The 14,255-nt window shown below is 30.6% G+C and overlaps 1 protein-coding gene across 1 annotated transcript; it reads left to right on the top strand.

Moving 5' to 3' along the window:
- The first annotated feature begins 10,337 nt into the window (after nt 1-10,337).
- On the top strand, nt 10,338-11,216 carry LOC107956603 (uncharacterized). The gene has a single exon (XM_016892210.2). The coding sequence runs from the start codon at nt 10,427-10,429 to the stop codon at nt 10,958-10,960; it is 534 nt and encodes a 177-aa protein (XP_016747699.2). The 5' UTR covers nt 10,338-10,426; the 3' UTR covers nt 10,961-11,216.
- Nucleotides 11,217-14,255: the final 3,039 nt, after the last annotated feature.

The following is a 14,255-nucleotide window of genomic DNA, read 5'->3' as shown; positions in this document are numbered from 1 at the left end:
TGATGAATGTATATGGAACATTCCATAGAGGTTTACTGATCAAATGAGACTCATTTAATCTACTTGAATTGACTCAATTTGTAGAACATATGGAGAAACCCATCTACTTGAAGCCTTGGTGGCCCAGTGAAGCACTCCAGTAAAATTAGAGTTACGTAGGTAATTATTATAAATACTAAGGGATAAAGATGTATAGAGTTTAAATCTCTTAGGACTCTCATTTTGTAGATAGGTACAAATATCAACAATTGATGTAATTCAATCTGTACTATTGGATCTAGGGGAGCTCAACAATAAATAGAGGTCTTCCCTCATTTGTAATCACCCAATTGTAATCCTTCAAAGTAATAGAATACTTTTAAGAGCATTTATTCAAACATTTTGTGCATACTATTTTTCTGTTCATTTGTGGCTTCTTTCTCTTTTGAGTTAGCTTTCGCTTTGCTTCGATGCCTTAGAGAATTTTTGCGAGTTCTCATTTTTCAAGAGTAAGGCTGACTTAGATGGATTTGAACCCAAGAAATCACATAAGGTTGTGTAGTTTGCCAAACTAAAGTTCTAGCCCCGTGACAGTTGGTATCCAAGCTAGTGTTCTAAGGTGCCGGTTTTGATGACGAAAGGAGGAGACAGGTGATCTGCCACAATTCGTGGTGGCAAATTAGGTTCTTTCCGGCAGTTAATGAGTTTGTTTTCGACATAATTTGGTGTTGTGTTGATTAGTTTTGCATTTTAGCCGTTAATGTTTAATTTTGATAAAATAAACATTTTTACGCATATTTTGGTGTTGTGATGACTCGTTGGGCCAATGCAAGCCTAGGGTAAGACTAAGGAGCCAATTTAGTGTGCAATACACTATTTTCAGACAAAGGAACATTAGGGATGACGCCAGTGTCGTGACACTAGCATGTAGTGTCACAACACCATATTTCGAAGTAAGGAAAATGCCTTGTGAAGTTCAGTGTCGCGACACCAATGTGACTGAGGCTAAAATACTGCTAAGGGTATTTCTATCTGTACAATGTAACTAAACTAAAGGTTGAAATCCAATATTTTATCAATCAGCCCGCAAATTGCTCTTATTTACATTAGAGCTCGCTCAAATATAAAGCTTTTCAAATTAATACCCAAAGTTACCATTGCAACTCAAGCTTTAACATTTCCAAGTGTGACAATGTCCTAAAAAAATGGTATTGTAATGGACATGAATTTAACAAATATTCTTAATGATGTTAACAATTCTTAAAATTTATGCCAACATTTTGATTAGAATAAAATTGTAACAGCCCAATTTTTAGTCGTGATGGAATAGTGGTTTGGGACTACAAATTTTTGTCTTGTCGACTCGTAAATATAATTTTTAGAATATTTATGAAGTCATTAGAGTCGTATTAAAATTTGGTTCGAAAATATTAACGTTTGGATAGTTAATTAAAGAAAAGCACTAAACTGAAAAAGGTGCAAAAGTTAGTAATTAGTTCAATTAAATGATTAAATAGCTTATTAACTACATGAGGAGGGACCAATATAACAATTAGTCCGTAATGGATAGTGTTGGACGGCAAAAGGAATTAAAATGATAAATTAATGTGATTTTAATGGAAAAATTATAATTAGGTTAAAATTAAAATAAAACAAATAGAATTAATTAGTGTTCTTCTTCATTTTTCTTCTTGTTAACCGAATGTCCATGGTTTTCTTAGGAAGATCGGCCAAACTAATCTCCTTACATATCAAGATCCCGTAGATACTCGTGGAAAAGGAAAAATAACAGAATAGTCCCTAAACTTCTACAACTACTACAATTCAGTCCAGGTAAGTTCGTACGGTTAAAATTTAACATTTATATAAATTGATGACTAATATTACATGATATAAAATATATACATATTCCGTTGTTGAAAATGAATTGTTATTTGAGATATGTTATTGAAATTTGATTTTAGGTTTGGATTGAATACGGGATAGAGTACAATCGTGATTTGGTGTGTTACGGGGGTTTGGAGTGGAGATGGTATTGGAGGGAGACATTTGCATATTACCCAAGTAAACCGAGGTTCAACATTTGTTACGAAATCTCGTATTATACTCTCTGTCTAGTGTGTTCGGTTGGACTAGCTCTTATGAGCATCTATCTAGTATGTTCGGTTGGACTAGCTCTTATGAGCATCTGTTTGGTGTGTTTCAGTTGGACTAGCTCTTATAAGCATCTGTCTAGTGCGTTTCAGTTGGACTAGCTATTATGAGCATCTGGTCTGTTTTCATTTATCTGACGATACTCTCTAATCCATAAGACGTTCGTCAGGTTGAAATCTCGGTAAGGTAATTTGTTGAGTAATTTTGATGAAATTTATATATATCTAAGCTTTGAATTGATCGTTTACGATTTACCAATTGAGATTGTGGATTGACAGGAAACTTTTATGGTTGTTGTTACTTTTGAATTGTTATACTTACTTCGGTAAGATTTATCGTTTTATTTAGTAGAACTTACTAAGCTTCATTGAGCTTACTAGTTGAAATCTTTGATTTTATAGATACTTAGAAGGTTGGACGATCAGATCAACGTTCAAGTCACACTATCCAGCTTATTTCGGTGGTCTTCAGAATGTTTGGCTCCGTTTATATGGCATGTAATAGGCTTTTGTGTTGTTATTACTAATGTTTTTGTAACACCTCTTACCCGAGACTGTTGCCGGAGTTGAGCACGAGGCGTTACTTAACTTATCTTACTAATTCGGAGTATAAAAACTTGTTTGAAAATTTATTTCACTATTTATAGCAAATCTGTCCAATTGTGCAGCAGTTACTAAATTAATTATAACTCCAGCTACGGGACTCGAAATTTAATTCTGTAAATTTTCCTTGAAACTAGACTCATATATCTTATTACCATAAAATTTTTAGAATTTTTGGTTCAGCAAATTAATACAGTTTATTAGATAAAGTCTCTCCTGTTTCACCACTTATCTGTCCTGACCTCTTGTCACTAAAAATAAATTTTCTCATTGTAGGATTTTCATATGAAGTTATTACTTGTTTCTACAGAAAATAGACTCAATAAGGAATCTAAGCATGTAAAATACAACTCATAAATATTTTTTTTACAATTTTTAATGATTTTATAAACTAAAAACATGGGACACCAAAAACTGTTCTGACCCTGTGTCACGAAAATTCACATATCTTAAAATATAAAACTCCTTTTGTTAAACCGATATTTTTCTATGAAAATAGACTCAACAAGATTTAATTCCATATATCATTCACCCTCTAATTCATTTTATACTATCCTAGGTGATTTTTCAAAGTCACATCACTGTAGCTGCTTGAAATCTGTTTATTTGCAAATTTTTACTCTTTCATGATTTCCATGCATGATTTATCATCTAAACATACATATTACCAAACATATTCGTACTTAACCATTTTAAAAGCCAAACATTATCACATACTCACACATCTTCCTTTAGCAATATCATAGATACAAACATTCAAAATGACTAATCTCTGTAAATCACTTAAGTATATACATTACTTAGGTACATGCCACGTTATCAAAAGAAAGTTACATCACTAAAGTTTCTCTGAAGTAGGGATTACTTTGGATGCTGGAGCGACACTGATTTTCTACTAACCTGCGCACGGAAACAACCGTACGCTGAGCATGGGAATACTCAGTGGTATTACCATAATTCAAATTTATAACATTAATCGATAAATTATATACATTCAATTTATATCTACAATTATTCATTAATTATCTCATACTTTAAATCAAGTAGATCATTAATAACAATAAACAATATTTCAAATCTTGTATAAATTTTATTCAAATTAACTCATACACTATTTCTTAATACAATTTATACCATTAATCTTTCAATAAACATTTAATACATTAAATCAACTTGTTTCAACAATAATAATAATAATAACTATCTTTCAATTCGATTCATTCAGTTATAATCAATTTTACACTTATAATCTTTTAACACTCAATTTATACATTAAATCCATAAATAAATTTCAATAACTTGTATTCAATTAAATTCAAGTATTATTTCACTATTTCTAATTATTTCATTTTCACTTCTCATTTTTTTTACATCATTTCATATTGTCAAAAATCTATTTCATAAAATTTAACCTTATCTGTTTCTTTAACCATAATTCCTACCTTTCGCATATGTCATATCATTCAGATTTAGTTTTATCAGTAACTTTATTTCATTTGCCCCTATTAACTTGACTCGGACTCGGCGGATACACGGATTCCAACCAAACACACCAGTAAACAGTAATCAGTAATGATAGCAGTAACAGTAACAGTAGCAGTATTCAACACACAAAATACTGAATCTGTAACAGTAACGGTAACAGTATTCGACACACAAAGTGCCGAATCGGTAACAGTAACAGTAATAGTATTTGACACACAAAGTGTCGAATCAGTAACAGTAACAGTAGTTGGCACATAAGTGCCTGATCAGTAAGCCGGCAAATACCCCGTACTCTTCCATATCCTATGGCATGCCAACTATATCCGACTTGCCCGACTAGTTAATAGGGTATTTAACTCACTTTTCAGTACAATTTTCGTATTAATTCAGTATCAATTATAAATTCCTTATTTCAATCAACTTCACAGTATTACAATAATTTATTACTTCAGTAATTTCACAATTCAATGCATTATACATAACAATATTCAGTATTTTCACAATTCACTCAGTATTCAAAACAATATCCAGTATTCCCTAATTCAGTTCAGTATCAGTCTCACATATCAATTTTCACTTTCTCAATTCAATTCCAATAAAATCCATATCAATCACCAATTTCAATATTCCAGTTCAATTCAATGATTCAATTCAAACCATTTTAGTTTCTATTCAATAATCACATTTCAATCTAATTTCATTCAGTTCAATATCAATACTTAATTTCAATAATTATATTCACTAGAAATCTACTCCATTCAAAGAAATATTATCATGCCAAATTTCTTACTTTATTTATTTACCATACATTCTAATTAAAACACAATAATTAATAATAATTAGATTTGAATTATGGTAATACTAACCGAAATTTCGCTCGAGTCACTCCTTGTTCACCTTCTCCTTTCCTTTCTCGGACAATAACTCTTGCACGGCATTAGCTACGTAATTAAACAATTAAAAATCATTAATGCACAATTTCATTAAAATATTTCCTTTTATACCTAAACTTTACCCAAATTCCAATTTAATCCCTTATCAATACTAATTTTATTTTCCCATTCTAACTCCATATTCTTTCTTAATTCTTACTAAAAACTCAATTTAGCTCTTCAATTTCATCATAAATCCCTAATTTAGGGATTCTTTCAATTTAGTCCCTACTTTTCAAAATTTACACTTTATTTTACAATTAAATCCTTTACTAACTTCTAACTTGAAATTAAATCAATTTAACCCCTAACACTTCAATTTATTCAACATGAATAACATCTAATAATCTACTAACTTTCAAAATATCAACATAAATCAAGTAGTATTTATCTCTAGGATTCCTAAAACATCAAAACTAAGAGAAAATGGATTAAATTGACTTACCAAATGAGCTTAGAACCTCAAAACCTCAATTTTCTCTTTTCTTTCTTTCCTTCTTTCCTTCTCTGTTTCGTCCATGCTATTCTGTTTCTATTCTCTTTTCTATTTTTTATTTCATTAGTTTAATATAATAACAATAAAATAATAATATAAAATTATTTACTTAAATAATAAGTAAATGTGTAATAATTACTAATATATGTATTTTATTTTTCCACATTTCATCATATACACCATACATTTGTCAACAATTTTGTTTATTTAAAATATAATAATATAATAACATAATATAATTTACAATATAATAAAATAATAATATACTTCAAAAAAAATCTCACATTTTATCATGCATATGCCGCCTCATTTATGGGACTTGGCATATTTGCCTATTTAGTCCTTTTAACTTTTCTTTAATCTATAATTAAACTTTTACCCTTGTTGCAATTTAGTCCTTTTTAATCAATTAATCATTGGAATATTAAAATTTCTTAACGAAAATTTAATACTACCCTAATGACACTCCGTAAATATTTATAAAAATATTTGCGGCTCAGTTTATAATATTGAGGTCTCGATACCTCGTTTTTGACCCAATTTTCCTAATAATTTCTTTTAAATCACAAAATTCGCTAATTCAAAAATATTTCTAAAATCACGCTGAACTTATAATTATTAATTAATAAAATTTTCTAACTTTTTCATCGGATTTAGTGATCTCAAATCACTATTCTGACACTACTGAAAATTGGGCTGTTACAGTTTTGGTTTATGTAAATGTTATGTATGATCTTTTGTGTAAATGGTCAACTTATATAATACATGAGAATGAGGTATAGTTTTTATGCTAGTATGAATGATATGTGTTAAGGAATGGTTGTGATTGAGGTACCTTTGATAGGTATATTAGTTAGGTATTAGCTTGAAGGATTGATGAGTTGAATTGATGTTTATTTTGATGTAGAGTTATATATACTTGTGGTACCAATGAGGGTACACTGGTTAGGTACTTAATAGGTTGATTTTGGTGTGTTTTTGGCTTAATTAATGTCATTTTAAATAGGTATTTTTGTTGGTATTTGAGTTTCTGACGGTCCAAGTAAACTTGAAATGGTAAACTTGTGTTTTAAGGTTCATTTTGGGTCCACATAACCTGAGACACGGGAGTGTGTCTCAGCCGTGTGTGACACACGACACGACCATGTGTCCCCTGTAGGTTAAAGGCATGCAAGTCAGGCAATTACACGGCCTAGCACACGGCCTGGCACACAGGCGTATAGCTTGGTAGTGTGACCTAAATCAGAGAGTTACACGGGCACAGACACAGACTGAGACACGACCATGTATCCCTATTTTGAAAGTCACACAGCCTAAGACACGGGCGTGTGAGTCACGACCGTGTAAGCCCTGTAATCCAAAAATTTCAACTTTCCTAAACTTTCCAAATATTTTCGATTTAGTCCCAAATTGTTTCTATAGTATTTTTAGGGCCTCGAGGGCCCGATTAAGGAACATTATGAAATTATTGGAATGATATTAGATTATGATTGCATTGATGTATAAATTGAATGATTTACTATTTTTTTTGTTCGGTAATGCTCTGTAACCCTATTCCGGTGACGGATACGGGTTAAGGGTGTTATAAAAATATTTAGGTTAACTAATTGCATTATAAACGTTGAGGTACCGAATTATGTCAAAAATTACAATATAAATATTAAATCTCAAATTTGAGTATAATATATATAGGGGCTAAAATTCAAATTTGATCATTTTTATATAATCTATAAAAGAGAGTCTAGAATTAAAATTTAATCACTATGATTAATAATGTGTAAAAAAAAAAGGTAAGGCGACTAGTCAAAGAGGGAAGGACTTAGGGCTTCCTTTTATATATAGTAGTATAAGTTATATTGCACAAGCCAATTGATTATTTAAGCTTAACTTTATTTAATCATTTTCAATACATAAAAATAAAATTAAATAATAAGAGTTAATTATACCATATATCCCCAAAATATGATACTTAATTTAAATTGGTTCTTAAACTTTAAAATATTCTAATTATATCTCTAAACTATCAATGTTAAATCAACCAAGTTCTTCCATTAGTGAAATTGTTAATTTAACCATTGAATGACATGTAAAATCTTATGTGACATAATTTAAAATGAAAATTTTAAAGAAACGTTGCCACAACTTTTAAAATTAAAAAATAAAAATAAAGTAAAATCGAAAAGAGAGAATGAACAATAGTTTCTATAAAAGCTTCAAAAACCTCAAAATCTAGATTTTTACAATATTCATTTTGCTTTAAATTTGGTAAAAAAGACTTCTCTAGTCCCTCTCAATTTTGAAATTGAGCAAATTAGACCCTCTCAAAAAAATTGGAGCAACTTAATCCCTACCAATTTCGAAAGTGAGCAATTGAGAACGATTAATTACAACGTTAACGTCTTCCATCAATTGTACATAATTTTGATTAATATAATAACAAATTTAGCCTTCCCTGTTTATATATTTTGTCATTTTGGCCTTAATTCTAAAAAATTCAACAAATTTAGCCTCAATATTTACTTATTTGCACAAATTTTGTGAGATAAATTTGTTAAATTGGGACCAAATTGACAAAATGTATAAACTTTGAGGTTTAAAAGTGTTATTATACCAATCAAAATCATGTATAATTGATGGAAAACATTACTTCATGATTAATTGTCCTTAGTTGCTCACTTTTGAAATTGACAGGAATTAAATTGCTATAGTTTTTTTGAGAGGGACCAATTTGATCTATTTCAAAATTGAGAGGGACTGGAGAGATCTTATTACCTTTAAATTTTTCATTTCAAATTGTGGCACATATATAAAATCCTAGTTCTAATATAACACGGATAGTTTAAAGGTTCAATTAAAATATTTTAAAATTAATTTAAAATAAAAATCATAGTTTGAGGAGATTTGGTGCAATTAACCCGAATTATAAATAAAAGGAATTGAATAAGGAAAAATAAGGCAGCAACAATCCCGTGATGCAGCAGCAATGGCAAGTATATGTATATGATGAGCTGCAATTCAATAATACTTTCAGTAACCGACACCGACAGACACCACCACCGTCAACGCCGCCGACACGGACATCCAACTGTGCCAGAAGAAAGAAAGAAAACATGTAGTGACAATATACTTGAATAATTTCATGCCAAGTCGTTGACTATTTTCATTAAAACTCACAAGCTAAGCTTCACATGAAATTTTCCAGTAAACTATGGATATATATGAATGATCTCTCATGCATATCTTTTAATTAAATTAAATGAATCAAAGCATATGAATTGAATTGCAAGGAAGTTGTCATTTCAAGTCTAATAATATAATACTGATGATGCAACTTCTTCCAAATTGTAAGTCTCATATTAATGAAATATAACTTCAATTCTGAGGGAATCTCTAAGCAAAACAAGGAAAATGATGCATTATTTAATAGAGCTAAGAGGATTTTAGTTCACATGCTATATATAAGTAAGGTATAATTATAGTTTTCGTCCTTCTATTATGCTAAAATTTGATCTCTACTTTTATAATGTTATTACTAAATATAAATTGATATACATAACTATTAATGGCTGTCATTAAAAAGTTAACTAGGATAACTTTCGGTCCCTTTATTATGTTGAATTTTGATATTTAATCTTTTTACTTTAATTTGATCATCTATTTTTATAATATTATTAAATCTATCCAAATTGATATCACTACTAATTGCTGCAATTAAAGTTATAAAGTAGATTTTTATCGTCAACAATGCTATTTGGGCTATGTTTGTTGTAAGAAAATTATCAACAAAAAAAAACATCATTTTAATGGCAGCAACATTACTGATGATATATCAAATTAAACCTACTGATGATATTATGAAAGTAAATAGATCAATTTATGTAAAATTAAAGTAGAAGTTTCCTTGACAATCGGTTTGAAGGAGTAAAAGTGGACTTCTTTCTCAAACATTTGACAAATCTAGAGTTGTTATTGTTGGGAGGGCTTTATTGAATACAGTAGTGGATCTTGGCAATAAGTCTTTTTTTGGGAGGGGGGGAACTAAAATTTTTTTAAAAAATTAAGGGTTTTAATGAGAATTTATAAAAATTTTGGTAGGTCTAATTATAAACTTTCAAAAATTTTGGAGGTTTAAAGAAAATTTACAGAAAACTTTTGAAAAGTCTAATTGAAAATTTAAAAAAAAATCAAAGTTTGATGTAAATTTTCAAAAATTTTAAGGGACTAATTAAATTTTTTTTAAATTAAGGGTACAATTAAAATATTCAAAAAAAAATTTGTGGGGGGCCTAGGTCTTAATGACCATCCATCGCTGAATACCATTCTCAACTCGAATAAGATTAATTTTTTTATTATAAAATGGATGAGGGTACCTGTGATTATACCCAAAAAAGTAAAAGTTTCGAATTTCAACACAATAAAGGGACTAAAACCATAATTAGACCCATTGTGAAATAATTCCAACCACATAGAGATTGTATGTAGCTTCATTGGAACTTTGACTCTCATTTTCCTTGACGCGGGACTTAGCCAATCAATGTCAAATTGTCAACCATTTTAAAGTGGTTCCTCGTTCCTTGAAGAATCCTCCAACACATTTTTTCACCATTAATGTTCATAGATGACTTTTTCCATTTCTCCATTATAAATGCATATCAACCACTCCCAAAACTTTTCAAACAAGACACAGTCCTTCCCTCAATTTCCCTAAGAAATCCTCTTTAAAACCCATATTTTCTTTTAATCTCTTCCATTGAAGAAACTAGCTTTTAGAATCAAACATGGGGAACTATGTTTCTTGCACTTTATCAACCCCATTCAGCAAATCATCAAAGACCACAAAAGTGATTCTCCCAAGCGGTGAAATCAAGCAATACGAGGAACTCATCAAAGCAGCTGAGCTAATGCTAGAAACACCAAACTTCTTCGTTGTAAACTCTCGATCCCTCAAGGTGGGAACCAGGTTTTCTCCTCTAAGTGCTGACGAAGATTTAGAGTTCACCAACGTTTACGTTATGTTTCCAATGAAAAGAGTGAACTCTACGGTCACAACAGCTGATATGGGAGCTTTGTTTATGGCTGTAAATTCGGTTACCAAAAAGGGGTTTGGTGGAAAAGTAAGAACATTGCCAGAAGATCAAGATAATCTAAGTGATGTTTCATTGGAAAATGAAGATAAGAGAACAATGACGAATCTGAATTTGGATGATATTGAAGAGTTTTCAACACCAGAGTTTATGCATAGATTATCAATGTCAAGGTCTAAGAAACCATTGCTAGAAACTATAGTTGAGGAGCCTATTCGTGCTAGATGAGGTGCTATATGAAGTTTCAATTTGTGGTATTATTTGCAAGTTGCGAGCTTTGTGGGCGGGATTGATTTAGGAACCTAATAGAAAACCGAAGATTCTGATGTATTGATGGAGATAGTATTTAAAATATTTTTTTTAATTATGTTTATGTTATTACATTTATCTGTAAATGATTTTTATATTTACTGTAAAAATATATTGAGGCATTGTGATTTGTGAGCAAAACACCTTATTGTAGGACTCAATTGCAATACTTTTAAAATGTATATCCCTAAGAAGCATTAACTGAGCAAACATTCGAAAATGATCGTCACACCAAAATTTAGTCCCAGCTATTTATTTCTTCTTGATTCTTGTATAATTCTTTTTATTTTGTTTGCGGATTTCTAAATACTATTGAATTTGTAGATTTCTTTTTTTTTTTTTAGGTTTAAATAAAAATACAAAAGCCCAACTCAGACAACATTTCCTTTTAAGTCAATGTTTCCTTATATTTCATCTTTGGCTTCCAATTCTGCCAAAAATTTAGTAAAAACTTTTTAATTAGAATATTTACGTTAAGGTGGTTTAGTGTTTCACATGTTATACTCTAATAGAATGTGATTCTTTCAAATGTAGTTATTAGGAATGTGATTAGTGAGAAGGTTATTTTACCAGTATTAATTAAAATCTATAGAAAGCTGCATTATCTTATTTGATTCATTAAATACTTTTTTGAGAATATAATGATAATTTACAAAATTACCCTTATTAAATAAAAATAATATTCATGTATTTAATATTTTACTATAAACCTTATTAGTAATAGGTTGAGTCTTAGCTCGATTGGTATTAGCATTGTTTCTAGTGCAGGAAGACGTGAGTTTGAATGCGTTAAAGTACATTATTCTCTTATTTAAGGGGTGGGGGAGTGGCTATGGATAGTTTTAAAAAAATCAAAATAAAATAGAATTAATTTTATCTTTTTAACTTTCCAAACTTACTTAGGAAAGTAGTTTTCCCACCATTTATCATATTTATAGGAAAGTAATTCGTAGAGAAAAGTTAGATTAAAAAACAAGTAATTTATTTTTACATACTAAACATTAAAATCACTCTTCAACTGATTAAATTCTCAAAAAAGTTATTACATTCTATTATATCAAATGCTAACTAATAATATTTTATTAAACAAATCAGGATGAGGAATTCGGGTAACCTTTGCAATTAAATGTAGGATTTTAGCAGAAAGTGTTATCACATTTCTATATTTACATTTTTGGAAATATGGTTTTTTTTTTCAGAATTTAATGCAAAAGTTTCTTAATAGCTTAGAATTAAAATGAAACAGAACTGTGTTCTATATAATTTGAATAAATATATCATTTACAGTTGCATTTAATTTGTTGCTATCATTTAAATGGTGGAGTTGGGTCTAATGTGCCACTAGTTGTACGCTTGACATTCAAATATTGGGAAGTTGCGGGTTCTGTTCCAGCGTGCCTAATTAGGGGTGTGCAAAATTCGGGTAAAATAAAAAAAATTTAATTAACCGATCGAATTTGGTTAATCGATCGGTTAACCGAATTTTTTCGGCCGGGGGTCGGTTAATTATTTTTTGATTTTCGGTTAACAGTTAATTCGGTTCGAAACCAGTCGGTTAACCGAATTTTTTCGGTTTAACCGAAAAAATTACTAAATAAAACTATAATATATAAATAGGCCCACTATTCACCTAAACCCAATCCAAACCCAAGTATTCAACCCAACCCAATTATCCAACCCAACCCAATCATAAAAATTACAAATAATTTAATAAATAAAAATAAAATTCTAAAACTAAAACTAAAACTAAAACTAAAGTCTAAAAGTCTAAAAATAATTTAATTATGTAGTGATTCAATTCAGTTAATTCGGGTAATTCGGGTAATCCGGTTAATTCGGTTAATTCGGGTAATTCGGGTAATTCTTAACCAAAAATAAAAAAAATATAATTTTCGGTTAATTCGGTTAACCGACCGAATTAACTGAAAAAATTTCTGTTCGGTTAACGGTTAAAAATTTTGAAAGGTCGGTTAATTCGGTTAATGTTATTTCGGGTCGGTTAACCGAATGAACACCCCTATGCCTAATGTTAATGTTCTTAAGTTTCACATTTTCACTCTGCAAAGTACCGCTGTAAAATGCTGTAAAATGTGCCACGGATGTTGTTAAAGCTTATGTTGCTTAGTTTAACTTTTGATTCTTCCTGCGTTAATACAATAATGATTCAATGATTGATTAAATATTCTCATTCTATTAGGATTTAGATAAATATGTATATACTTTTAACTTGCATTTATTCTATGTACAATATTTTTGCTCAGTTAGAACAGGGATAGGGACATTGTTCACAGTAATATCCTGAAATGCATTTTTGATATAGTGCTAGAATATTCGCTTGGCCGATTTGATTCGAATGCCATTCACAGTATCACTGATGGTACAATTTGAGACTTTAATTCCCTCAATCGACTCTTCATTTGGAACTCTCTAAGACTATCAATATTGATACCATGTCCTGGTCCACAAGTTACTCCTTTTGAGGAGCGTACCTTGCATTTTCAGACATTTTGCAGGCACTTGATGCAACTAGAAACGAAGTAGAGGTGACATCTTGACAAGGAAGCACGGGACATCATGACGACACGACGACAACGTTCCGATGAGGAAGCATGTGACGCTGCAATGACGCGACGTATTCTTCAAGCAACATAGTCACGTTTTTACAGCCAAGCAGGACTCTTTCTTCCACTCAAATCTTAATTACTCTAGAGAAGATTTAGTCATATTAATCCTTTATTTTTAGCCTATAAATAGAGCCATTATAATTCTAATAGAGGTGATCACAATACACAACGTTAGAGAAAAATCCAAGAGAATGTTTTAGAGAACTTTAAAGGAAATTTTGTGTTTTAGCCAGATGATGGAGTGGGATACATTGTGTATGCCAAAAGGAATGGGCGACATTGGTTTCAGAGATCTAAGGCTATTCAATTTCGCGCTTCTCGAGAGATAAGTGTGGTGGCTCATAAATCATAGAAATACCTTATGTTACCAAGTTCTTAGCTCCAAGTACTTCCCGGATGGTGATGTGTTCCACCTGAAGAGGGTTGACAAACCTTCCTTCTCATGGACAAGTATTATGAATGCGACAAAAACTCTTAAGGCTGGTTTCGGGTGGCAAATAGGGGATTGCAAGAAAGCAAGGATTGAGCTGGATAGGTGGGGTTTTGAAGGTCTTGATGGTAACTCCTTGAAGGATCCTAGTAGTGATAGT

The sequence above is a fragment of the Gossypium hirsutum genome, chromosome D07 (assembly GCF_007990345.1).
Source record: "Gossypium hirsutum isolate 1008001.06 chromosome D07, Gossypium_hirsutum_v2.1, whole genome shotgun sequence".
Lineage (NCBI taxonomy): Eukaryota > Viridiplantae > Streptophyta > Magnoliopsida > Malvales > Malvaceae > Gossypium > Gossypium hirsutum.
Note: the sequence above shows the minus strand (reverse complement) of the source record. Positions and strands in the feature narration are given on the sequence as shown.